This window comes from Myxine glutinosa, chromosome 12 (genome assembly GCF_964187855.1).
Source record: "Myxine glutinosa chromosome 12, kmMyxGlut1.1, whole genome shotgun sequence".
Classification (NCBI taxonomy): Eukaryota; Metazoa; Chordata; class Myxini; order Myxiniformes; family Myxinidae; genus Myxine; species Myxine glutinosa.
This window is the reverse complement of record NC_136272.1, coordinates 13,599,393-13,627,280: the sequence shown is the minus strand read 5'-3', so window position 1 is coordinate 13,627,280 and position 27,888 is coordinate 13,599,393. Positions and strand designations below refer to the sequence as shown.

Here is a 27,888-nt window from a genome sequence, read left to right as displayed (position 1 = left end):
CATAATTTATCAACAACATCAGAATAACTTACCACATTGGAAGCAACTTCTTCTGCACTTTCATATTCAGACAGGACAACTTCTGCATGCAGAGATTGTGGACAAATCACATTTTCCACTTAATAAAAATGTAAGCACAACAACCATATTAACCTTCTCAATCATCACCATCATAAATGTCATCATCGTTTTACAGCCGTTTCCATGCTTGCATGTGCAAGCTGATATAATCAATTTCAACTATCATACACAGATAGAGTCAGTACAGAACCCAATAAAAAGGATTTTTAGAATTGCGTTGCTCTTCATTAAAGTTTGAATATTACATAATTGGTCGATATTCTTTTTGTCATGAAAATCATGGCCCGAAGAAGATTATTCTGCTGATGCTCAGAGGAAGGGAGAAAAAGTGAGATGTATAGCTGAGTGATTTGAACCTCCACCACCTGAGAGGGAGAGAGGAGGGCAACGAAGGTGGAAGGGTATTTTGTCAATTTGCTGCCAGTGTTATTTTATTGAGTAAAATAGCTAAATATCATGCTGTACTGTGCCTCTGCCAGCACACCTACACAAGTGATAAGCAGGGTTTGGGCATGTAACTTTGAGATCTACTCTTCAGTCACTCCGCTCAGCGACATCAACACAAACCATTTAATTTGACCGACTGGCCTTAAAAGCATGCGAGTTCGGCTCAGGAAGTCATGCATGGTCTTCTTCATGAAACATGTGACAATATACACAAACACATACACGAGCACAAGCACACGCCTGGGAAAATAGCTGAGAGGTATGCACACGTACTTCTGATCCATCCTGATCCTGGAAACAAATCTCTACCCAGCTGTAAAGTGCCACCTGCATCAATGTGTGCCCCTGCCATTGGGGAGGACGTTAAGTGGGAGGAGCCATATACCAGCACTGCTTGCTGGTGAATGTTAAAGATGACATGGGTTCGTGCAAGGGGTGAATACGAGTTGTTGCCAGCACTTTAAAAAAATTAAAAATCCCTGTCACCTTCAGTCAACGTCAAGCCGAGCCAGTCGGCTCATGAAAGACTTGGGCCAAAAACATTCCCCAGCCAACCCGAAAGGAAGGTAGGAATAATATTGTTGTGGAAATAACTTCTCGGGGTTAAATATGCTTAACATAGCGTAGTTATTTTATTAAAGTGAATGTTTTGCACAAGTGTAAAGTAATTAATTGTGATATTAGATCTGTGTCGCTTTTATGGCTAGTTAGACAACCTCTCCCTTTCCCAATGACTAGGTCTAAAATTATCAACCCCTTTGACTTTTTAATACCCAACCCTTTGGAACCCATCCTAAGTGTCCTATTTTAATGTGTGCTAGGCGTTGCAGCGTAGGTTTTGGCAGCAAAACGTCACGCTGGGTGCCGGCTGCGTACAGTCCTGTGAAGGACGTGGACAGGCTCGTCCCACTCACCAGATGGGGCCCGCGTCCAATGGTGAGTGAATGGGGAGGGACGTGGCCCATCATCTGTCTCACAGGCCGGAGGGTAGAAAGGTGGTGGTGACTCAGGAAGGTGAGGAGATTGCTCTGACCAGAGTTGTGGAAGGCTGCGCCTGATCAATCGTCTAGAAAGCCTGAGTCACACCTGGCCGTAGCCGAAGCCACAACTTTTTCTCTCCCCAGACAGCGGCATGGGAGATCACCCAGGCCCTGCCAGGCTGCAAGGGACCTATCTCTCTGCCAGGCTCTGCACAGGTTTGCCCGAACTCTCTATTGGCCTGTCATTCCCGCTTTGTCTTTCTATCATGGAGTGTCATAGGTCTATAGGACACATAATTAATGATCTGCCATTTGTTCGTTGTTTCATGGGTCCGTATTCTGGCAGTGGGTAGGGGTGTATTTAATATGTACGGGTTATTATGATGGCTTCTTGTATATTCCCTCCCCATGTCATTATTGCCTTTACAAATACAGTCACGTGAAAAAGTATGTACACCCCATGTAAAGTTTTGACTTTTTCAACATATTTCCACATACAGCTATTTGATCTTCATTTCAACAATATTGATAGATAAAGGTGATATAATATAACAAAGATCATGAAACATTTACATTTTGTACTCCATTGTATAATTTAAATAAACATAAATGCAAATTTCGCATGTGGAAAAAGTACACCCCAAAATTTATCACTACTTCAAACACCTGAAATTAGAATCAGGTGCACCAGCTCAGGTGCAAACGATTAGAACATCGTCAGAGAGGATCTTGGAGGAACCTGTCTTATTTAAACCTCAGACATTTAGTTTGGTTTGCTCTTTGTTGTTCAAGTGTGTGGCGTCACCATGCCTAGATCAAAAGAGCTCTCTGAGGCCTTAAGAAAGAAGGTTATAGATGCCTTCGAGTCTGGGAATGGATTTAAAAAGATCTCCAAACAATTTGAAATCAATCATTCGACTGTCCGGAAGATCATCTACAAGTGGAGAAGATTCCAAACAACTGCCAGCTTGTTCAGGCCAGGCCGCCCCAGCAAGTTCAGCCCGAGAGCAGACCGCAAGATGCTGAAAGAAGTCTCCAAGAACCCCAGAATGTCATCACGGGACCTACAGGTAGCTCTTGCCACTGTTGATGCCAAAGTGCACGAGTCTACCATCAGAAAGAGGCTGCACAAATTTGATCTACATGGGAGGTGTGCCAGGAGGAAACCTTTGCTGTCCAGAAAGAACATCAGGGCAAGACTAAAGTTTGCCAATGAACACCTAGGCAAACACCAGCACTTCCGGAACAATGTGCTCTGGACAGATGAGTCAAAGGTAGACTATTTGGCCACAGTACCAGAAGACATGTTTGGCGAAAACCAAAGACAGCATTTGACCACAATAACCTGATACCAACTGGTGTTGGGCTAGCGGCTAGGGTGCCGGCTTAGGATCCTAGGATCCTGGGTTCGAATACCGGTCAATCGCTGAATTAACGCCAGGGGGGTTGACTCAGCCTGTCATCCTTCCGAGGTCGGCTAATTGAGTACCAGTTCACTGGTAATTCCCTGTTTGTCGTTAAAGGCGGCAAAAAGGGTTGGCGTCAGGAAGGGCATCCGGCCGTAAAACATTGCTTCAAAAAGGGGACCAAAAAAAACAACAACAACCACGGTTCCCAAAAAAGGCCAACCCCTGCTTTGCGGGGAAAAATGGCCTCTAAAGGTGGTTATATATATTTTTTTAACCTGATACCAACTGTAAAGCATGGTGGTGGAAATATTATGGTTTGGGGCAGCTTTGCTGCATCAGGGCCTGGGCAGCTCACCATCATAGAATCCACTATGAATTCTTCATTGAACCAGAGGGTGCTTGAGGATAATGTGAGGCCATCTGTCGGAAAGTTGAAGCTCAACCGAAGGTGGACCTTGCAACATGACAATGACCCTAAATATACCAGTAAATCCACCAAGGAATGGCTGAAAAGAAAGAAATGGATGGTTCTGGAATGGCCAAGTCAAAGCCCGGATCTAAATCCCATCGAGATGTTGTGGGGGGATTTGAAACGAGCTGTGCATACAAGAAATCCCTCAAACATCGCACAGCTGAAAGAAAGAATTCTGCATGGAGGAGTGGGCAAAAATTTCTCTCAGTCAATGTCAGACTGGTAGACAGTTACAAGAAATGCCTACTTGAGGTTGTTTCTGCCAAAGGGGGCAATACCACCTATTAGAGCCAAGGGTGTACTTCCTTTTTCCACATGCGAAATTTGCATTTATGTTTATTTAAATTATACAATGGACGACCAAATGTAAATGTTTCATGATATTTGTTATATTATATCACCTTTATCTATCAATATTGTTGAAATGAAGTTCAAATAGCTGTATGTTGAAATATGTTGAAAAAGTCAAAACTTTACATGGGGTGTACTTACTTTTTCACATGACTGTACACTTGGCTTGGGGGTGAATTCTGTCTGTGGTGGCTGCCCCATTTTGTGGTTTTATAAAGGCACGTTAAGGGATAATTGGCCGTGGTCTCCACACCGCTTAGAAGATCGCATCATATGACAGGTTGCTCGACCTGAGATTAGATTCAGTCAGGTGACAGCTATCAGCACAGCACTGGACCACTTTAAGACTTCCAATCTGCATGATAATGCGGTCATCAGAAGCAGATCTAGCAGGGAGGTCTTGAAGTGATCGACTGTTGGGGTTGCTTTGACGTGACCCTCGGGATTCAAACTGCGACCAGTATTCTTATGTATTTCCAGATAATCCCACATGGGCTCGATGGGACTAATGTCCAAACTCTGGGAGCACACTGGCTGTAACCTTATTCTCCAAATACTGATTTACTACATCGGTCATTGGAAGTATGTTTAGGATCATTATGTTGTTGAAAAATGACATTATGTTGTCTTCCCCCGATAAAACAATATCCACTAGGAACTGCATGGTGCTGCAGTATCTGCTTGTACTCTCTTTTGTTAGCATCCTATTGATTTTAATAAGTTTCCGAATACCAAAGATGGGGTACAACCCCAGGCAGTCACAGAGACTGCCACCATTGTATGTTGTAATGTTCTCCAGGTCTTGTGTGTACAAACTGGCATCCCTTACATCCAAACTTTGAATCATTAGACCAGAGAACCCAATTCCATTGTTCAGTCGTCCAATCTTGGTGTTGCCTTCAAATTTCAGTGTTTTCAACTAATTCTGTGATCTCAGCAGTGGTTTATTGGGGGTGAATTCAGTCTGTGGTGGCTGCCTCATTTGGTGAGGTTGCTCTCATATTCATGTTCAGGCCTCCTCTCATTTCACTTGTCAGCTGCTGACTTGATTTTCTCCTATCACATAAGATGAGCAACTTCCAGTGTTTGTCTTTTCTTGGGGAGCTTCTTCTGGGTCTTCCTGGCCTTTTGTTGTCTTGTCCCAAGACAATTTATTTCAGGCATTGTAACTTGGTTCGAGTCCATTTGGGCTTGACTGATGGAGTGTGTGTATGTATGCAAATATATATATATATATATTGTTGCGGATATGAGGACTGTATTTTTTTTGATTGTGTGCTTTATTATTATTATTATTGTTATTCTGCGCCTCCTGCCTCCGGAGCTGTGTAAAGGTCAAAGGGCGTCCCATAATTAGTCCATAAAGCATCCACACCACAGCTAATCATAGAATACCCCTGTTTGATAGCTTATATCTTATTATGTGTTTTAGGGTAAGGCTGTGTCTCCCATTAATTGAAATACTCCATTGCACCAGTGAAAGAGATAGATTCCCTTAATTCCCATTCCCAAAAACCTCCATTCCCCCTTTCGTCGATTGGAAACTACCTCCGCTCCAACAATTGCCGCCATTGACCACGAGGCAGGGTTGGGGAAGAAAGGCGGGTCCCCACCTCGTCATAGAGGGGAGGAGTGAGTCAGCCCCACTCAACCAACCACGAACAAGGGGTTGGACTTGGAGAGGGTGTGGAGAGAAACATCGAGGAGGTTCGCGAAGGTTGAGGGGTGGGGCCTATATAACCCACGGCAGGGCGTTTCCAAAAGGAGATGATGAGCTTTTACCGAAACTGTGAGAGAAGTCCAGAGTTGAGCTGCAGATCGAGCCACCGAAACTGCGAGGGAAGTCCAGAGTTGAGCTGCAGATCGAGCCACCACAACTGCATTTTGCTGCAGCTGGAGCCACCGCAACTGCAGCCACAGCAGCGTGAGGCCTGGACGGCAGTTTGGAGCAGGGCCGCGAAGGGGCGGCGGCTGCCCAACGAGTCGATCGGGGCAGGACCAGTTGGACCTTCCTATCCCGCCAGCCATCCTATCCCGCCAGCCATCCATCTCCCGCCAGTCCTATCATCATTCCCCGTGTAAGTGTGCTCGTAGTCTGTCTTTTGTCTTGTCCCTGGGTAGTAACAATAAGTCTGTATAAGCTAGTATTTTCACTGTGTCACCTGCGTCTCATGTGCTTGTAAATAAACGTGACTGCTGTCTTTTTGCTTATATGTGTAAATAATAAATCCAATTACTCTTCTGTACGTCTTCTCCCTTTTCCTCCTTGTATTCGGTCGCTTTAGAGTTTTCCCGATTGAATAGCGGTGGCGCGATCCGGCCAAAGTTTGGGGCAAATCGGGTATTAGTCGGGGAATAACTGTTCGGTCGCGGTAATACCACCGCTCGGTCAAAATAACATCTTAACCGCGTCCGTAACAATATATATATACAGTGGAACCTTGACTTACAAGTTTAATTCGTTCCGTGACCGAGCTCGTAACTCAAATTGCTCGTATCTCAAATCAAATTTCCCCATTGAAATGCATTGAAATGCTATTAATCCGTTCCAGCCCGCCAAAAAGCACACCAATTTTTTTTTTAATATACAGTATATATAAAAATATCTCGCGCTTTATATTTCACCTGTATGCAGCATACAAGTTGGCAGGATGGCCTGGACTGGAGGTACGCACACTTGACTCTAAAGTCTAAACTGTCCAGCCTGGGTTTGAATCCCGACCCAGCTATAACCTGTCATGGGTGAATCACAGGCAGGGTGATTCATCAATGTGTGTACCGCTAAACTGGGCGCCCCGTTTGCGTCCCATTAGTTGTTGGATGTTAAGGATCTCACCGTGTTTTCCACAAAGAGAAGGCGAGCTATCGCCGGCATTCTGAACAAGTTGTGGCCTGGCATGCTCTTCTCCTCTGCCGTTATATACGTCCTCCTCGACACCTCGCTCATGTTTTTCGACGATTGCGTGTTTTATATCCAAGCACATCATCCTCTTCTTCTTCTCAGCACTGCACTTGCCACTCACTTTCTTAGGCCCCATGGTTAAAACTAAGAAATTTTCCGAAATAACCAAAATGCGAAAAAAAAAATGCAGCGCTATACGACAGAGATACGTACTGTACGTGCACGGCAAGATAACCACGTGACCAGAACCCACCTGGCGGCGTGAACTCGAAATAACCAAAATGCGAGAAAAAAAATGCAGCGCTATACGACAGAGATACGTACTGTACGTGCACGGCAAGATAACCACGTGACCAGAACCCACCTGGCGGCGTGAACTCGAAATAACCAAAATGCGGAAAAAAAAATGCAGCGCTATACGACAGAGATACGTACTGTACGTGCACGGCAAGATAACCACGTGACCGGAACCCACCTGGCGGCGTAAACTCAAAATAACCGAAATGCGAAAACTAAAATGCAGTGCTATACGACAGAGATACGTACTGTACGTGCACGGCAAGATAACCACGTGACCAGAACCCACCTGGCGGCGTAAACTCAAAATAACCGAAATGCGAAAACTAAAATGCAGCGCTATACGACAGAGATACTGTACTTGAACGGCAAGATAACCACGTGACCGGGTGGCGAAAGCTCGTAACTCGGATCTCGGCTCGCATCTCAAAGCAATAAACCGCCGGAGCGACGGCTCGTATCTCGAAAAACTCGTAAGTTGGGGCACTCGTAAGTCAAGGTTCCACTGTATATATATATATATATATATATATATATATATATATATATATATATATATATATATATAAATAAATAAATATTGTTACGGTTCCGCGCGACCCTCCTGCCCTTACCAAGGGGAGATTAAGCCCCTTGTTCTTTTTTGGGTCGCCGCAACCGAGACTTGAATCGCCCCTCCCGGGCAAACGCAGGGTAGGGTTCCGTGACGATGTTCGCACGTACCTAAGTACCTGCGCCGTCGCGGAAGCGGGGAATCTAGCCTCGCACGAGCCACGCGTAATTCGAGTACGTCCGAGCGGATGACGTACCACGTGGTCCATGCAGATCTCTGGTATTGGAACCCGATTCGAGCGGTTTTATTCGTACCACGCTTAGTCAATGATGAAAAACACAAAAGCGGTAGAATCAAAGGAAGAACACAGAAAGGAATGATTATTTACACTATTGTGTACAAGTCGAAGAGACACAGAGCAGAACTTAAGCAGTCTTAACTTATTCCCAGACACGGCCCCGATCACACTCACAGGGGGAAATGAAGGGAGGATGATGTTCACGCGCTGAACGCGCCGACTTGGTCGTCCAGGAACGGCTTCGCCCGGTGTGGCTCTCCCTGGTCACAGCATGTCCCTCGATGAAGGCAAGCAGGTGGCGGGAGGGATTCTTGCAGCGCGTCTCTCGAACAAAGCAGAGCAAGCAGGCGGGAAAATGTACGCGTCTCTCGCCAGGCTTGGCGGTTTCTCACAGCGCGATTAAATAACGGCACGCTCTCACTCGCGTAACTCGATAGAGGTTCTGCCTCAAGCTCAACCGAACGTTTAATTTGAAGAGCGCCTTATAACTTGGTTCATGCGCATCTTCTCTCTCTCTCTCTCTCTCTCTCTCTCTCTCTCTTTGAACTCTCTCAACTCTTGAACCCTCTTTCTCTTCTCTTTGGTTCAGCACACCTCCCTCAGAACTTGGTTCAGCTCACCTCTCCGCAGAACTGCGGTGGGGGGCTTTGCGCAACGGGTTATATTGCCAACCCCCTTAGCTCGCTCGAATGTTCTAACCACGCCTTTTGACGCAGCGCTAAGCCACTCCCTTCGAGCCCTGATTGGCGGCTTGCTCTTACCGTCGGCTTCTCCTCCGCCTTCCTTCGGTCTTGCCTCGATTTGTCAGGCCTGCCTCGTGTTAATTTGTGCCAAAAACCACAGTATTGAGGCGGCATAAGGCAATGAAAGGGACCTAACTCTCATTATTCTACTCAACGCAAAACTAACACAGGAAAAGGACTATGCTTACACATACTAAGAAATAACTGAACTATCGCGAGGCTACGTGTTGTAGTGTGACTAAACTATGAGGGGGAAATTAACCTTTATTGTATGTACAAACTCAAAACCGCAACAATATATTGTTACAGATACGACTTTGATGGTATGGTGGGCCGAGCGGGATGGCCGCCGTATCCGTACAAGTTACCCGATTGTGCCCGAATGTTGACTAATCGCGCTATGCTGGCTCAATAAGAAAAAGAAGACACCCGGCTGGATTATAATGACACAATACGACACCAGGGGTTCAGTTCTCAAGTATATTCGTACGGAAAAAGGTTAGATTACAGGGACAAGAGGGAAACATAGGAAGGTGGGCACTTAGACACAACCTTATATTAACCCTAGACAGACCACAGATAAACGGGACAACGCTGACTCACACGGGATTTGATGGCAAGGAAAGCGGCAGTCGATGGCTCAGGTGCACCTGGCTCCGGGACAGAATCACGTACGGTGGTGTCCAGCAGATGCGGGGAGGTCGCTCAGCGCTCGTGGGGGTGGCGTCTTTTCCTTCCAAGCTCGGGGCGCATCTGACGTCACGTCCGGCGCGGGGCCGCGTATATCCGGCGGGGAGTCACGCCCTCGCTCGTTAGCTCCGCCCCATATGGCATCGGCCCATGGCTTCTCATTGGGTGCGGGGGTTACCGGCTCCGCCCTTGACGAGGGGCCGACAGGGAGCCCCCTTCTGGGTAACCCCGTCGAGCACATGTTCAATGGCGGCCAACCGAGCCGGAGTGAGGACGCAAAGCCGCTGTTGTTGTGGTTGTTGTTGGAGCTTGAGATGATGGGAAGAGATGCGGGGAGGTATGGGAAGGTCCTAAACTCCTACTGGTGCCATATCATCACATTCTGGTGCAACGAAGAGTCATAATTAATGGAAACAAGTCCTTAACTGACATAGATTAAGAATAACTAGCAAGATGTCCTATAATTGTCTACGTGTGGTGCGGGGGACCTGGGCACGACATTTAATGGGGGAATGAAGGGGAAGATCGGCTCTAATGGGTGTTGTTTACAGACAATGGGACTAGGGAATGGGGTAAGGGGAGAGTTGGGGAGTATCGGAGAAGATAGGGGAATATTTACAAGCGGATATGGAGGTCAAATTCCATATTCGCAACATTGCACCCTTCTCTACCCTCGGGGCGTCCCGACCCGATAAATTTTTACCTACTTTAGTGTGGCACGCAATGTAGTTCCCTCTACTATTAACTCTACCCTGAGTGCGACAGTTTTATAGATATTCACAAATGAGTAAATATGTCCCCCTGCGACGTTGCACCCTTCTCCTCTCAGAAACACACCCACAGGATAACCGAATCCGGAAAGAATCCTCAAACTAAACATACAGCCGGTAGGGAGCATTATTTACAAGACTACGCTGATATTTACACTACGATCCAGGACCTGTCTTTGGAGGAACACATGCAGATGTTATGCATAGAGAGAGCGCGCTTGCCAACATCGATACACCAACCCACGAGTGCTCTGTGGCCGACGGCCTTTAATAACGTGCAGAGCACCCTTTCCCGAGCATCAACAGCACCACCCCACCACCAATCGGTGCAGTCACCATTGTTCATTGGAATAAAAATAACTTCAACAACCCCTAACCCTGCAGGTGTCTCTTGCTCTTCTTGTGATGCACTTGGTGTTACTTAAAAGTGGTTCACCTGTATGGCATAGGTGCCACGTTGACCCATAGGTCCATCCCCGGGTGGTGCTTGGCCGCAAACGAACTGCGGTCCATCGTGGGTGGCCACAAACATTGCGGTCCATATGGTGTATCGATCCCGGCAGCAAGCAGCGAAAGTGCAGGCCCACAACTGCGTCGCCAGCACCTCTCTCTCCTCTCTCTCTACCCCAAAGCCAGATCCTCGGAGGTGGGAGACAAAAACAAGACAAGTGAGCAAGGTGGTAAGGGCGCAAAAGTGCACGCAATGCAAGGTGATGCACACTGGGGGCACATGGGAACCAGGTGAGACAGGTACGTTCCTACCGTACGCCCCCCCCACCAGGTAACCTACATGGCCCCTCCCTTACCCCTTACTGTATCAACAAAACACAACACTACCCATAAACATCTACTTTACAAATCCACAAACATCCCTACTGTCTTCCCCGTTCCTCCCATATACCAAATTCGTCTTCTCTCCCTCCTAACCAATCAAATTTGCCATTTTCAACTCTCATCAAAATTTGCCATTTTCAACTCAACATCAAAATTTGCCATCACCAATTCATCATCAGTCCCTCCTAGGGAGGGAGAGATGGAATCACCCCAATGTCTCATCCACGTCGTGATGCGTCTCACAAATCCTCACAGCAATTCTCATTTCCTGCACAAAACAAAGAAAACACAGGTGTGGAGTCATCATCATCACCACAGGCAAGTGGCTGCGTATGGTGCGACAGGTTCATCAATCCTAACTATTTCCTAAATGACTTTAACAACTTTACACTACCCGGGGTCTTTCTCCGGCCAAACCATTGGCCCTCTTACACTATGGGTTCTAAAAACCAATTCCCATTGGCCAAACTGTGGTGCTCTTCAATTTGGGGTCTCACTCCCCCGATTCATCTCCCGGTGCCCTCGTACAATTTCTGGGCTGCGACGTGTACCTCTCCCAGTGGGTCTACCCACCTGCACACCTCCACCACTGCAGTTGCCTCCGAGCTTACCTGCTCCTTACCCTAACCTAACTACCAGGGGAAGGCCCTCTGGCTCTCTCCCCACTCCGTGCCCTCTCTGGCACTGGGCTGCCCGATCCACACCCGGGATCCTCAGGCACCCACTCACAACTACCGGCTCCCAGAGCCCACCTGCGGCCTCACCTGGCCGACATCCTCACAGTGGTGGAGTGCTCAACCAACTACACACACTAACAGGCTACACGCCCAGCCATTTCCACAACACTAATGCACCCATTCACAACACCATTCTGCAACCGCACCACAAATGCCAATATCCAACCACAATTTACCTGCACCCTCTACCTAACACTTACACTACCCGCCCCGGGTGCTCGTGAAAGGGGTCCACTCTTCCCCCATCCACACCTTCGCACCATGCACACCACTCCGTACCACTCACTCCAACTCTCTCCACACACCTGTACCTGCACACCTGTGCTCTCACACCTGGTGCCACCTGCACCCTTCTCTCCCCAAGCGCATTCGCGCTGATCCACACACTCACTACTCATACACGGCTCCACACACCTGTCCAGTTGCACACCTGTGCAATCTCACCTGTTCAATTCTCACACACACGGCATCATCTCAGCTAACTACTCCCTTCTGAAACTTGCGCTTCCCAGTCGTCCCTTTAAACTATTGCGCTCCCACGTCATTATCATCCATACTAATCTACCTGCGTCCCCACTACAGGTATCAGTCACTAACTAAACTTAACGTTACCTAATGTCAATCTCTTCTAGATCCCTACACACCATATCCTAACCCACCCGGGCTAGTTTTCACTGCCATACACCCCATAAACTATTGCTCCTTTGCCCCCACATGGGAAGGATGGTGGATTTGCCATCCCACCACATCGGGGGTCTCTCACTATCAATTTTGCACGTCAAATTTCAACAAATTAAAAATTTGCCAATCACTGCCCATCATCTGCCAATCACTACTGCCAATCCCTTGCCAATCATCAAATTTTGTTTTTCTCTAATTTTGGGTCCAAAACACTACCCTCTTCACCCAGTCTACTCACTACTGCCTCTCGGTGCGCCAATTCCTGTCCAAAGCCCGGCTTCGTAAAGCCAAGCAATGGATGCTGGTTGTTTTGTGCCTGCGGCTGGATGCGTCCGGCATTCGGGGCAGGGACGGGGGCTTACCCGGGCCGAGATCCCACGCATCACCTCGGCGTGGAGCCATCCAATGTCCCGATCTCGACCTGCCGGCACGTCTCAACAAAACGTGGTCGCCATGACGACCCTTCCTATCCAGCCGCCCGCTCCGCCTAGTGGAGCACGGACGCGGCCGTTCAAAGCGAGGCCCAGCACGCACCGAGGGCCCGATTCGACTATAAGTCGTTCTAAACTCTATCCCGTCTAACGTCGATGCTTCACCTGGACGCTTACACCCCGCAGCCCGTTCCTTGCTCACACATCCAGCCGTCTCCATGCTCCTCGTCGTACCTTTCCTTACACACCAAGGTACTCTCATTCCACTCACAGACTTGGTCACACACCTGACCACCGAACACTTTGGCACACATTCGTTGGTCGCACACCTCACCAAAACACCTCTTCGCGCCCCCTCCTCTGTCACCTCCTCTGTGACAATCACAGGTGTGCCCTCATTCGCACACCCAACCACGTGCCTCACCACCAACTCCAGCGTGCATTCCCACTCACGCTCTACCATTCCAGGTGTGCATCCTTCCATCCCAGGTGTACATCCTCGCTCACCTGTCACAACTAACTCACGCTCCATGTCACTCTCACTACTTTCACCTCCATTCCTGACAACGCACTCACCCTTACTCTTGACAGCACACTCTTTCCCCATGCACCTGTCCGTCACACACCTTTCTCGCGCACACTCTCCCGTTACACCCTCTGTAACACTCACCACAGGTGGACACTCTTCCTTACTTCTGACAGCGCACTCTTTCCTCATGCACCTGTCCGTCACACACCTTTCTCGCGCACACTCTCCCGTTACACCCTCTGTAACACTCACCACAGGTGGACACTCTTCCTTACTTCTGACAGCGCACTCTTTCCTCATGCACCTGTCCGTCACACACCTTTCTCGCGCACACTCTTGCGCACACTCTCCGGTCACACCCTCTGTAACACTCACCACACCACGCTTCCATGTGCTCCCTCGCACACGCGCTACGACCGACTCACTCTCGCCAACACCCTCACTCCTGGGCACACACTTTTTCCTCACACACCCCAGAGTCGGACTTTCTCGCACACCTCCTCTTTCGCACACCAGACCTGTCGCACACTTCACCAACGGCCTCTCACGAACACCCGGGTCCATCTCGACCCCCAAGCTTATTAAATCCCCTGGCGCATCATACGCACGACCATATTGGTCACCACTTACACCGGGTCCTCTTCCTCTTCGCTTCTCCTCCATCACCTGCGAATCCCTCATCCGGTTAATGAGCACATCATCACGATCCAAACACAGACTTTGGACCAATTCTTTTATCTCCTCCTTTATCTCCTTCTTATCCCCTCTCCGTCGCTTCTTAATTTCACTCATCCCTTCTTCCACTTCTTCTAATTTGTGCTTCACCTCTTTTATTCCCCGGTACGTCTCCTCAAGCTCGTCCTCCAAGGCTACCTGGACCGTTTCCATGTGCGTCCTCACCTGCCGGTCCTTCGTCTCCATAACCTCTATCACTTCGTCCAACCTCGTTGTCAGTCCCTCACGTACCATCTGACATTCCCTCTTCGTCGCTACCAAGTCATCTTTTAGTTCTTTCTGTGTCGCCTTTAAACCTCCTAATACCGCAGTGTTCCTTTGAACCTGCTCCACTAACTCCGTCTGTCCCACCGTCAGCTGCTCCACCTCCTGCGTCAGGTCCTCTATGCCCCCTTGTAACTTTACAGTCCCCTTTCTCACCTCCTTTTCCATGTGCTCCTCACAGTGCCTCACCTCCTCGCGCACTCCTCCGACCTCCTCACTCACTCCTCTTCTGATCTCCTCTCCCATCACTTGCATCTCCTGCCCAGATGCCACCCTCATCTGCTCCATTTCCTTCCTGTGAGCATCCAGTTTGGTTTCTACCCCCATTCTGACCCCCTCTATCTGCTGCTCCATTTGTTTAACTTCCCTTTCCGCTTGGTCCCTCATGTCCCTCAATTTGCCTTCCATACTGTTTTCTAACCCCTCTAACCCTTTTTGCATCCCTTCCATTTGATTCTCTTGAGCGGCCATTCTGTTTTCTACCCCCATTAACCCATTTCTCACCTCTTTTATCCCGTTGTCTAACCCCTCAAAATTATTGTCTAACTTCCCAAATTTCTTGTCTAACTCCTCAAAATTATTGTCTAACTTCCCAAATTTCTTGTCTAACCCCTCAAAATTATTGTCTAACTTCCCAAATTTCTTGTCTAACCCCTCACCAGTACCCCTCGCTTCGTCCCTCATTACCCCCATTTGGCCCTCTATTCGTTCCATAAGGGCCCTCATTTGCAACATAAAAAGGTTCGGATCCACCAGGGGCGCTGCCACGGTCACGGGCGCGGTGACCAGCGAGGCGCCATTTTGCGCGTCTGCTACCCTCGCTGCTTCGCTCTCCTCACGTCCCTCAATTTGGTCCTGGACCGACCCTGCCTCACTCTCCCCTACCGGACCCCAGCCGTCTTGATCCGCCATAGCGCGACTTGCAAAATTCGGTTTTTATTTTTTATTTTCGTAAAACAAATTGAAATTTCGCCGTTATAATTTCGCGCGGGAAACGCGCTCCGAATCGATTCGGTCGAGCGCCGTACGCGCTCCGGCTCGATTTTCCCTCCCAAAATTTGGGCCTAACTAATTTAGTCCCGGGTTCGAATTCCACTCCTCGACACCAATTGTTACAGATACGACTTTGATGGTATGGTGGGCCGAGCGGGATGGCCGCCGTATCCGTACAAGTTACCCGATTGTGCCCGAATGTTGACTAATCGCGCTATGCTGGCTCAATAAGAAAAAGAAGACACCCGGCTGGATTATAATGACACAATACGACACCAGGGGTTCAGTTCTCAAGTATATTCGTACGGAAAAAGGTTAGATTACAGGGACAAGAGGGAAACATAGGAAGGTGGGCACTTAGACACAACCTTATATTAACCCTAGACAGACCACAGATAAACGGGACAACGCTGACTCACACGGGATTTGATGGCAAGGAAAGCGGCAGTCGATGGCTCAGGTGCACCTGGCTCCGGGACAGAATCACGTACGGTGGTGTCCAGCAGATGCGGGGAGGTCGCTCAGCGCTCGTGGGGGTGGCGTCTTTTCCTTCCAAGCTCGGGGCGCATCTGACGTCACGTCCGGCGCGGGGCCGCGTATATCCGGCGGGGAGTCACGCCCTCGCTCGTTAGCTCCGCCCCATATGGCATCGGCCCATGGCTTCTCATTGGGTGCGGGGGTTACCGGCTCCGCCCTTGACGAGGGGCCGACAGGGAGCCCCCTTCTGGGTAACCCCGTCGAGCACATGTTCAATGGCGGCCAACCGAGCCGGAGTGAGGACGCAAAGCCGCTGTTGTTGTGGTTGTTGTTGGAGCTTGAGATGATGGGAAGAGATGCGGGGAGGTATGGGAAGGTCCTAAACTCCTACTGGTGCCATATCATCACATTCTGGTGCAACGAAGAGTCATAATTAATGGAAACAAGTCCTTAACTGACATAGATTAAGAATAACTAGCAAGATGTCCTATAATTGTCTACGTGTGGTGCGGGGGACCTGGGCACGACATTTAATGGGGGAATGAAGGGGAAGATCGGCTCTAATGGGTGTTGTTTACAGACAATGGGACTAGGGAATGGGGTAAGGGGAGAGTTGGGGAGTATCGGAGAAGATAGGGGAATATTTACAAGCGGATATGGAGGTCAAATTCCATATTCGCAACAATATATATAAACACACACACACACACACACACACACACACACACACACACACACACACACACACACACACACACACACACACACACACACACACACACACACACACACACACACACACACACACACACACACACTCTTGGATGGCCCAGTGGCAAGTACCACCCATATCACCATTCGAGACTTGAAGTTATAAAAGTAAAGAACGACAATTTCTTACACTGGTTATGGATTAAAATAAGCTTCAACAATTTCCCAAATCTACTTACCATCTCTTTCGTAAGCTTCTTCACTCTCCTGAAAAAAAATGAAAAAAAGAAGAGGACAAAATAAAATTTAAACGAACCCAAAACAATGAGCTAGTTTCAATAAAACAATCAAAAAAAAAAGTAATTGGCAAGAACTCATTTCTAAACATTTACGATACGATGTTGAATACAGTACTTTAAAAAACAAATTACGAGATGTGTTTGTTCATTCTAATTGACCAAATAGCTCATACAGCGCACTCGCATTTGAGCTGCCTCATCTGGGTTCAACTCCCTATGTTACTATAATGCCACGTTGGCGCTTTAGGGACAGGGATTTGTATAATGGACTGTGCTGTCCTCGAGAGGGACAATCAGCTGGGTGTCTCGTCTTCTTGCATGTGCTCGTGAATATCAAAGATCCCATGGTACCTATTCTAGAAAACACCAGCAATAACTAGAACAAAGTCGATGACGAGCCATCACAAATCCCCACGCTTCCAACCTAAATCCCCACGCTTCCAAGGGTTTTTCATGATTCTGAGTTGATTGTTAACATTTATATTTCACCACAGACACTCCTTTGTGGAAAAATAATTTCTAAATATATCTCATTTTCTACTTTGCAGGACATGGAGTCTAGCAATATGGATGAAGACGTTACTCCACCTGTGCTCAATTGCTTCATCTGTGCACGCTCGGATACACCAGCTGAAAGGCTCATACAGGCAACTCCAAAGGGATACTCAACTTTATTGAAACAAGCAGAAACTGTCGAAAATGTTACTGTTGTGGAACGTATGAAGGAGGCTCAAAAGGAAGGAAAACTGAGGTACCACCAGAAGTGTAAAAATGATCTGTACAACAACTTTGTTGCAACCACCAAGAAGTCAGCTCAAGCATCAAAGGCAGAGAAAGAGTCATCAAAGTTGAAGAGAAGACGCACTACTTGTGAGTTCAGTTCATCAACTGGCTGCAGTTCTAGAAGATCACAGTCAGTTGACCTCCTGTATAAGGATGTATGCATTCTTTGCAACCAACCAGCCCAGCTCTACAAAAATAATCCAGCACAAGCTAGAAAGAAATACAGAGTGCCAGATAATTTGACTGCAGATACACTGAAGGCAAGCTTGCTGAAGACAGCACGGAGTCGCGGGGATGACTGGGGCACTGAAGTCACTGGACGCCTGGAAGGGATCAACGACTTGGTAGCAGAAGAAACACTGTACCATTTGCGATGCAAACTTATGTTTGCGAGAGGTGACAGTTTGTCCAAGACTGATGAGGAAGGAAAAAGGAAGAGAGGACAGAGGAGTATTGATGAGGAGCGAGAGGCAGTTTTTATTGAATTCTGCGAATGGTTAGACTCAGAATTAGAGCATGGGGTAATGAACATGGACCAAGTCCATGAAAAGCTGCAGGAGTTTGATCAGTCACCAGAGAAGAGCCTTTCTTATTCAAAGCATTGGCTAAAGATAAAACTTCTAGAGAAATACGAAGACACCTTGTATTTCACAACACAGGAAAAAAGGGCAGATGTACTCTGTCTCAAAGATGGCACCGACAATATTCTGCGAGATCATCATGCTAATCTTGACCATGGAGATGAGAAGACTCAGATCATAAAGACGGCACTCAAGTTCATATCCAATGATATTGCCTTGATTGATTTAGGTCCAAAGTCATACCCCACCACACACAGTATGACTGACATCAATAGTCAGCTGACACTTGTTCCTGCAAGCCTTCAGATGTTCTTGAGACCGATTGTCAAGACAGACGAAAGAGTTGCCGTTTGGGGGCAGAATTTTATTAAGGCCTGTCGACCTCGGTCTGGAGTATTGCCACACCAAATGGGGCTTGCCATACAACTTGATCATAGATTTGGGTCAAAATGGATGCTCAACAAGTTCCACCGGCTGGGATACACTGAGTCTTACACGAAGACACAAAACTACAAATACTGCTTCCTTAATAGTAGGAGTGGAGATGATGTTCCAGATACTTCTGGCACTCTTGACACCATTGTGGAGGAAACCGATGAACAGATCAATGATGAGGTTGCGGTTGATGCTGCGCTTGAGGATCAATCAGTGATGACAGCCAATGTGCCAGCCAGTGAAAGTGAATTGTCAAGTAATGATCAGGTGGTCTTTATGGAGGTTGGGGAAACAAACAATGCAGTCACTCAGTTTGTTGGAGACAATATAGATTTAAACATTGTCTCTATTCACGGAAACACTCCCTTTCACTCAATGGGTTGGATCGAAGTCACCTCTCCGGCACCACCTTTGCCAGATCCACAGACAACAGCAGCTTTCCCCCGGGTGAAGTTGAAGGCACTCGACAAAGCTAAGATCCTGAGAGGAACTGAAGTAAAGATTATTCCATTTACGAACAGGAAACAGATAGGAACGAACGCGATCATGTTTCTCCCCCTCGCTGAGCTTTCCTCCTCCCTGGCTCATGATCAGCCACTCCTCACTCCAGGTGACACACTGGAGCGGGTTGGGTGATCAAAGCCAACGATCCTGAGTTCCCACACTCCAACTGGAATGGCTGGATGAAGAGAATCCATGCTAATGATGCAAAGCAGAGCACACAGATCGAGTTCCTCCAAGTTATTGAAGGAGACCCTAATGACCTCAACACCATCTTCACCACTCTGAAAGAGTGCATACGGCGCGCTGGGGTCGCTATAGTGACCTTTGATCTTCCGATTTGGCTGAAGGCTGTGAATATAATAAAGCAGGCAAATCTACCCGTCATTCCAAGGTTGGGTGGTTTTCACCTGCTGAAGTCTCATCTTGGATCAATGGGTAACATCATGGAAGATTCTGGACTACTAGATGTGATCCAGTTGATCTATCCTGGAAGTACGACAGCCAAACTTCTGTCCTACCTGCAGACCCGGGACTGGATCCTTCTACAGAGCATGTCTCTGAACCCCAGTGACTATGGATGGACAATAGGTGTGCATGGGTATGAGCCAGTTCCAACACTGGACCCCACAGCTCCTGAGGAGCTATTGCAGTTCACGAGCTGTAATTGTCATGGAGATTGCAGCAACCGGCGATGCAGCTGCAAGAAGAATGGGGTCACGTGCATCTCGGCCTGTGGAGTCTGTAATGGCATTACATGCAGAAACTGCAGTCATGATGTTGTTGAGTCTGAAGAAGACATAGACAATGACTGTTGAAACTTCTGACATTGTGAATGAGAAATAACTCTTGAGTATTATATATGTATGTGAAATAAAAGCTACTTTGTGTGTAAATGTAAAAGTGAAAATATAAATGTTAACAATCAACTCAGAATCATGAAAAACCCTTATTTGACCCCTCATAAGTTACTTAAGGGCCGATTAAAAAAAAAAATAATTCTCGAACATAATTTTTCGGTACCCGAATTCAACAGCTTTTTTTCCTGGGTTTCCCACGGGAGTTGAACTTCAACATTTTAACACATGTTATTACACACCTTTACAAACATATTGGTGAAGAAATTTTTTGGTAACAATTTAGTTAACACATTTGTGAAATATCTCATAAAATGCCCTTACTATAAAGCAGAGTTGAAAGATGGCAAAAAGCTCCACCAGGAACGACCCAACATCACATCGAGTTACAAAAATATATCCCGTTTTGACCCATGACCTCCGGAGGCATGAATCGGGGGTCAAATCCCCCAAAAAATTGTAACATATTTCATGTGCCCCTCCCCCCCAATGTTGATTGCAGATACAGTTTCATTTTTAAAATGTGCCTGTAATTGCATTTTTTGGTATTTGACCTTTTAAATACCAAAACTGTCACCTTTTGAATACCCGCCTCAAGGGCGCTTTCATGCACCTTGATACTTCTCTTGCACCTTCATGCCACGTGGTGATCATAAATACCAAGTTTGGCAAATTTCTGCGCAACCATTTACAAGCAGATAGCATGACGGATGGACAGACATGCACTGACACACAAAGCCGATTGCAACATCCCCCGAGTTTTTTTTCCCCAAAAAGTGGGGGTATTAAGAATATTATTATTATGAATAATAAGGGAATTGTAGCTCCCTGTTTTAGTACATATTGTTAGCTCACCTGGACTTTAGTGCGCTGAGCTTATGAGATCGAGCAGTGTCCGTGAGTGAGTGAACGAGTGAGTGAGTGAACGAGTGAGTGAGTGAACGAGTGAGTGAGTGAACGAGTGAGTGAGTGAACGAGTGAGTGAGTGAGTGAACGAGTGAGTGAGTGAACGAGTGAGTGAGTGAGTGGAGTGAGTGAGTGAACGAGTGAGTGAGTGAACGAGTGAGTGAGTGAACGAGTGAGTGAGTGAACGAGTGAGTGAGTGAACGAGTGAGTGAGTGAAGGAGTGAGTGAGTGAAGGAGTGAGTGAGTGAAGGAGTGAGTGAGTGAACGTGTGAGTGAGTGAACGTGTGAGTGAGTGAACGTGTGAGTGAGTGAACGTGTGAGTGAGTGAACGAGTGAGTGAGTGAACGAGTGAGTGAGTGAGGGAGTGAGTGAGTGAGGGAGTGAGTGAGTGAGGGAGTGAGTGAGTGAGTGAGGGAGTGAGCGAGCCCGTAAACACTTCAGTCATTATCGCTTGAACCAAACACACGGTTTTGATGAAACTTCGCTGCAAGCTTCATATCTGATGCCCAACAAAGGTGTATTGACCACATCAAAATCCGCACTCCTTTGGGGGTTTGCGGGCGTGATGATTTGACCCCCCACCCAGAGGTACTTTCGCTCTTCTCAGAAACTACACACACTATTTCAATGAAACGCGACCACCTTAATCACCCATGATGCACCAAACTTTGTTCATGGCATAAAAAAACAGGGTCTAAGGGAGTCTGCGGGGGCTTTGAGTGGCTGTTGCTCCTGATCCAGGTGAGCTTCACGACCTGCGGTCCTATTTTTCTTGGCTGTGGTTAAATTATGATGAGAAAGTAAATGGATCGTTGAGAAAGGTAAAGGGCACTTGCAGCGGTTGGTTGTCAGACTTGGGCAGGTCCCGTCCGATCCTGGGAGGACGGCAGTTTAAACCCGACCCTGGCTCAATCACCGAGAGAAAAGCGACGTCATAAAGATGGCGTCAAAGCTACCTCACGTCACCTAATCCCAGTGGCCGTTTTCTCCTAAGCTCAAGTACAGTGCTGTCTAACTATTTTTTTGTCCATCTCTGTGTATGACTTGTCTTACAGCTTCTCAATGCACCATAAACACACAGAAAGAAAACATTCTAGGTGTGCGTGTGTGTGTTTGTGTGTGTGTGTGCGTATATGGGTGTGTGTGTGTGTGTGTGTGTATGGGTGTGTGTGTGTGTATATGGGTGTGTGTGTGTGCGTCTGTGTGTGCGTGTGTGTATATGCGTGTGTGTGTATATATATATATATATATGTGTGTGTGTGTGTGTGTGTGTGTTTATGTGTGTGTGTGTGTGTATATATGTGTGTGTGTGTGTGTATATGTGTGTGTGTGTGTATATGTGTGTGTGTGTGTATATATATATATATATATATTGTTGCGGAGATGAGGACTGTATTTTTTTTGATTGTGTGCTGTATTATTATTATTATTGTTTATTCTGCGCCCCCCTACCTCCGGAGCTGTGTAAAGGTGAAAGGGCATCCCATAATTAGTCCACAAGCATACACGTCAGCCATGTAATAGAATACCCCTGTTGATAGTTATCTCTTATTCTGTGTTCTAGGGTAAGGCTGTGTCTCCCATTAATTGAAGTACTCCATTGCACCAGTGAAAGAGAATAGATCCCCTTTCATTCCCATCCCCAAAATCTCCATTCCCTTTTACATCCCCTCTCGTGATTGCCAACCCTCGATTGCCAATTACATCCCCTCTCGTCATTGCCGAGCCTCGATTCCCAATTACCTCCCCTCCAATAACCGCCATTGACCACGAGGCAGGGTCGGAGAAGAAAGGCGTGTCTCCACCTCGTCATAGAGGGGAAGAGGGGCGTGCCCGCCCGTCGTCATCAAGGGCGGAGCGAGAGGGTCGCGTGACCAACCAGGGCCGAGGTGAGCACACCGATGGGCGTGTCCTGAAGGCCGGCGGCTTAATCGCCGGAGGCGTTATAAAAGGCGCGCACGCAGGAAGCAAGTGAGTTGGTCGTCAAGAAAGAGAGTCGTGAAGAGTCGGTCAGTGGAGTCAGTGGAGTCGGTGGTCAGTTGGTTGCGTTGGTTGCGGTGAGGAGTCGGTGGTGGTGGTCAGTTGGTTGCGTTGGTTGCGGTGAGGAGTCGGTGGTAAAGAGTGAACGAACGCACAGGAAAGAGTTGAGGGTTTGGACCAGACGCGTCAGACAAGGCCTGGCAAAGCACGCGACGTCCACAGCAGCCACAACAGCAGCGTGGGGCCTGAACGGCGGCTGCTAAACGCGCCGGTTGTGCTGCAGGACCCCCCTTGGACCTTCCTCTCCCTCCAGCCATCCACCTCCTGCCTTTCCACCCTTCTTGTGTACGTGAGTTTGTTTTGTTTGTTCTGTCCCTGGGTTAATTAAGTCTGTAGGTAAGCTAGTATTTGCACTGTGTCACCTGCGTCTTATGTGTTGTAAATAAACTTGATTGCTCCTTTTTGCTTGTGTGTGTACAATAAATCCAATTACTCTTCTGTCCGTCTTCTCGTTTTATTCCTTTTCTTCTTTGCATTCGTCGTTTTAGTCTTTTCCCAGATTGGGCAGCTGCGGTGCGATACGGCCAAAGTTCTGGGTGAATCGGGTTCTAATTGGGGAGTAACTGTTCGGACGCGGTAATACCAACCGCTCGGTAAAATAACATCTAAAAACCGCGTCTGTAACAATTGGTGTCTGGGAGTGAGATTCGGGGCCCGAACCAAATTTTTAAAACATCTAAAAAAAAAAAATTTGGTCAAAATTTGGAGCGGCCGAAATTTGTTTTGTTTTACAAAACCCGAATTTTGAAATCGCGCCATGGCTGGTCAAGGCGACGGGATGCCGGTGGGAGAGATAGACGGGTTAGGGGTAACCCAGGACTTAGGGGAAGAAAGGGAGGAGGAGAGCAATGAGGAGGCGGTTGAGGGGGTATCAGACGCACAAAATGGCGTCCTCGCGCACGAGGTTGCGGGCGCGCAAAATGGCGCCTCGCACATTGCTACGGCGGCCGCACCCGCTGCACAAGTGGGAGGGATGGCCCAAATGCAGGCCCTCATGGAGCAATTTATGGTACAAATGCAGGCGTCCCTCAACCTGCAGAGTGAGCAAATGAGGGCTCAGAGTGAGCAAATGGGGGTAATGGGGAACCGGATGGATGCTCAGGGTGAGCGATTGGAGGGCCAAATGGGGGTAATGGGGAACCGGATGGATGCTCAGGGTGAGCGATTGGAGGGTCAAATGGGGGTAATGGGGAACCGGATGGATGCTCAGGGTGAGCGATTGGAGGGCCAAATGGGGGTAATGAGGGACGAAGCGAGGAGTACTGGTGAGGGGTTAGACAAGAAATTTGGGAAGTTAGACAATAATTTTGAGGGGTTTGACAACGGGATAAAAGAGGTGAAAAATGGGTTAATGGGGTTAGAAAATAGGATGGAAGACAAATTGCGGGAGATAGGGGAGCAATCCGCCCGAGAAATTAAACAAATGGGAGAGCAGATAGAGGAGGTAAAAATCGGGGTAGAAACCAAATTGGATGCTCAGAGGGATGAATTGGGACAGATGAGGGTGGCATCTACAAAGGAGATGCAGGAGATGAAGGAGATGAAGGAGGAGATACGACGAGGTGTGGGTGAGGAGGTTTCGGGGCTACGCGAGGAGGTAAAGCGAGGTGAGAAGCGTATGGAGAAAGAAGTGAGGAATAATACGGCTAGGTTACAGGGGGGCATAGAGGATCTGACGAAGGGAGTAGAACAGCTGACAGTCGGACAAAAGGAACTCGTGGACCAAGTGGAAAAGAACACTGCAATAATCGGGGGGTTAAAAGCGACACAAAAGGACATAAAAAATGAATTAATAGCGACACAGAAGGAATGTCAGATGGTACATGAGGGGTTGACGAAGAAGTTGGAAGAGGTGACAGAAGTAATAGAGACGAAGGACCGAGAGGTGAGGACGCACATAGAAACGGTTAAAGTGGCGTTAGAGGAAGAGATAGAGGGGGCGCACAGGGAGATGAAGGAGGTAAAGGAAAAATTAGAGGAGGTGGAAGAGAGGGTGAGTGAAATTAAGAAGAGACGGAGGGAAACTAAGAGGGAGATAAAGGAGGAAGTCATGGAATATGTACAAAGTCTGTGTTCAAATCATGATGAGGTTCTCACTAACCAAATAAAAAGTTTGCAGGTGGCAGAGGAGGTGCGACGACGAGGTACGGAGGTGAGTGGCAATGTATATGATGTGAGGGGAGAGTCAGTCGGCTTGGGGGGTGGTGTAGACACGGGTGTTCGTGAGGGACCAATGGTAAGATGTATGACTGGTCCGGAGTGGATGGACAGGGGAGGTGTGCAAGGAGGTTTGGCTATGGGGAGTGAGGGGGGTGCTGGTAAGCAAGGATGTGGGGGTATGGCATGGGTAGCGGGTTGCGGAGGGGCGACCCAGGCATCGACACCAGGAGGGGTAGTGTTTGGAGGGACGGGGGACGCGCGGGAGCCCCCCGGGAATAACGTACTGTGGGAGCCCGAACGGGTTGGTCCCGCGTTGATCCCGCAAGGAGTGACGCGCGGGGTCCGACCTTCGGGCGCCCACAAGGTCCCACTCGCGCCGTATGATGGCAAGAGTGATTTGAGGGCGTACCTGGCGCAGTTTGAGTACGTGTGTAAAGGCAACGGTTGGAATCCGGACGAAGGTGGAGTACACCTGGTGGGGGCACTGCGCGGTGCGGCGGCGGAGGTGCTGACGGCTTTACCACCGGGTGCTCTCACCCTGCCAGCTCTCCGTGCGGCATTAATTAATCGGTTCGGCATTGAACAGCAAAGCGAGCTTGTTAAAGCCCAACTTGCGCAGCGAAAACGCAAGCCCCAGGAGACCATCGGGGAACTTGCTCACGATATTCGCCGCGCGGTCGGGATTGCACACGCGGACATGGCAGCGAGTTCCCAGGAAAGCCTGGCGCTGGATCACTTTATTCAGGCCCTTCCGGATCTGGAGCTCCGGCAACAGCTCGCCATGTGGCGCCCGCAAACCATGAGTCAGGCGGCCGACGCTGCAGCCCGTTGGGAGGCAGCGAGGCCCCTGGCCCGGGGAGACGAGCGCCACGCAGTGGCGGTGCGTCAGATGGGGCCCGTGATGGGGGGCGGCCCCCCTACGGGGGCCCTGACCTGGAGAGCATGGTCCGGAGGTTAGTGGATCGGCGCCTGGCGGGACCTGGACCATGGCAGGCGGCCCCAGCGGTGGCACCCGGTAGTCCCTGACAGAGTACCCCAATTCGGACATACAGGGGGGGGAATTTGGAATACCGGAGGCAAGCACCTTACCAGGTGAGGTGCTATAATTGTGCTCGGATGGGTCACCGTGCATGGGAGTGTCGAGCTCCGCGCCGGGACGTTTCCCGCCAACCAATGCCCTCAACTCCGCCCCGTATAGATCGGCCTAGCCGACCTCAGACACCCCCCCGCCAGGGCCCGGGAAACTAGAACGTGCCGGGCATGCAGGGCAGTGTTCGGCAGTAGGGGATGGGGAGAAGCCCTCGTTGACGCGACAGGTCATTCATTGTGGCCGAATTGGGACGGGTAGTTTGACAATTCGGTGCAAAATTGCCGGCGTGGGGGTAGACGCCGTGGTGGACACGGGAGCCAGCGCCACGATCATCAGCCCCGTGGTCCTTAATTCGAGTGCAGACGGCTGGGGTAAAATCCAGCGTCTGGAAAATCATAGTTTGCAGTTGGCTACCGGGGCAACGTCTCCGATCATAGGGCGTGGTTTTGTGACCCTCAAGTTGGGATCGGTAAGGAAAGAGATAGAGGTTTGGGTGGCGGAGGTGTGCGACCCATGCTTAATAGGGTTGGATTTGTTGACTGCCAGCGGCTGTAAAATCGACTTGAGTCGGGGGATCCTGCGATGGGGAGTGGAAGAGCTACCATTGGAGGGGGTGAGCACGGCCGAGAGGGTGGAGCTGGAGGCTCCTGAGGCCGTGACCATCCCTCCAGGGGCCGAGGCCATCGTGCCGGCCCGATGGTCAGCTCGCCCGACATGGCAGGAGTCCTGCGGCCTGGTCGAACCGGTGGCAGCGCTATCCATACCTGGTTTAATCGTGGGCCGTACCCTTGTAAAAACGGACGGGCCGGTGGTGGCCGTCCGAGTAATTAATATTAGCACAGAACCACGCACTATAGTGAGGGGCACGAAGGTAGCTGGCTGCACCCCAGTTAGAGAAGTCGCGTCAGTGAGGGGCGAGAACGTCCAGCCGAGCCGGCCCCAGGGGGAGCCTTCAATAAGTTCTAGGAATTGGCCCGATCCCATTTGCGAGATGGTAAATCGTAGTAGTGTAGAGTTGGGAGGTACCCAGAGGGAGGCCTTACACAAACTGGTTGGGTCCCATTTGGACCTCTTCTCCTTGTCCACCGAGGATATTGGACGTACGGGCCTGGTGAAACATCAGATCCACACCGGTGATGCCCGGCCTATTCGTCAGGCCGCCCGACGGCTCCCTTGGAGCAAGAGGGCGGAAGCTGACGAGCAGGTTGAAAAAATGCTCGACGCAGGTGTGATCGAGCCCTCGGGAAGTCCTTGGATGTCACCTGTTGTGCTGGTCAAAAAGAAGGATGGGACCACGCGGTTCTGCGTGGACTATCGCCAGCTAAACAACGTGACACTCAAGGACTCATATCCCCTGCCAAGAATTGATGACACCCTCGATGCCGTTGCGGGCTCAAATTGGTTCTCAACTTTGGACCTCAAGAGTGGGTATTGGCAGGTGGAGATGGATAGGGCAGGGAAGGAGAAAACGGCATTTTCCACAGGTAAGGGACTGTATCAGTTTACTGTGATGCCGTTTGGTTTGTGTAACGCCCCCGCCACCTTTGAAAGATTGATGGAACATGTACTAGGCGGCATGCCATGGCAATCATGCCTGGTGTACCTGGATGACGTCCTAGTACATGCCAAAACGTTCCCCCAGGCAGTAGCTAATTTGGACCAGGTGTTCGGGTGCCTCAGACAGGCAGGGTTGAAGCTGAACCCGAGTAAGTGCACTTTGTTTGCAAGAGAGGTGGCCTATCTAGGTCACGTGATCGGCCGCGAGGGGGTAAAAACGGACCCAGACAAAATTAAAGCGGTAGAGGAGTGGCCCGCACCACGTACCATCAAGGAGGTGCGGGGATTTTTGGG

General features: G+C 49.0%; 1 protein-coding gene across 2 annotated transcripts in view; it reads right to left on the bottom strand.

The window, feature by feature from the left end:
- The window catches only part of LOC137438210 (protein CASC3), a 78,399-nt gene that overhangs the window by 28,481 nt on the left and 22,030 nt on the right, over positions 1–27,888 (bottom strand). For both annotated transcript variants that reach the window (XR_013621044.1, XM_078766483.1), the window contains exons 2-3: positions 16,625–16,652; positions 33–82 (exon numbers count right to left, since the gene is read on the bottom strand). Coding sequence is in view for 1 of the 2 variants with exons in the window: in XM_078766483.1 (XP_078622609.1) it covers positions 33–82; positions 16,625–16,652 (78 nt within the window). In the remaining variant the exon portion in view is untranslated. The remainder of the gene's footprint in view (positions 1–32; positions 83–16,624; positions 16,653–27,888) is intronic.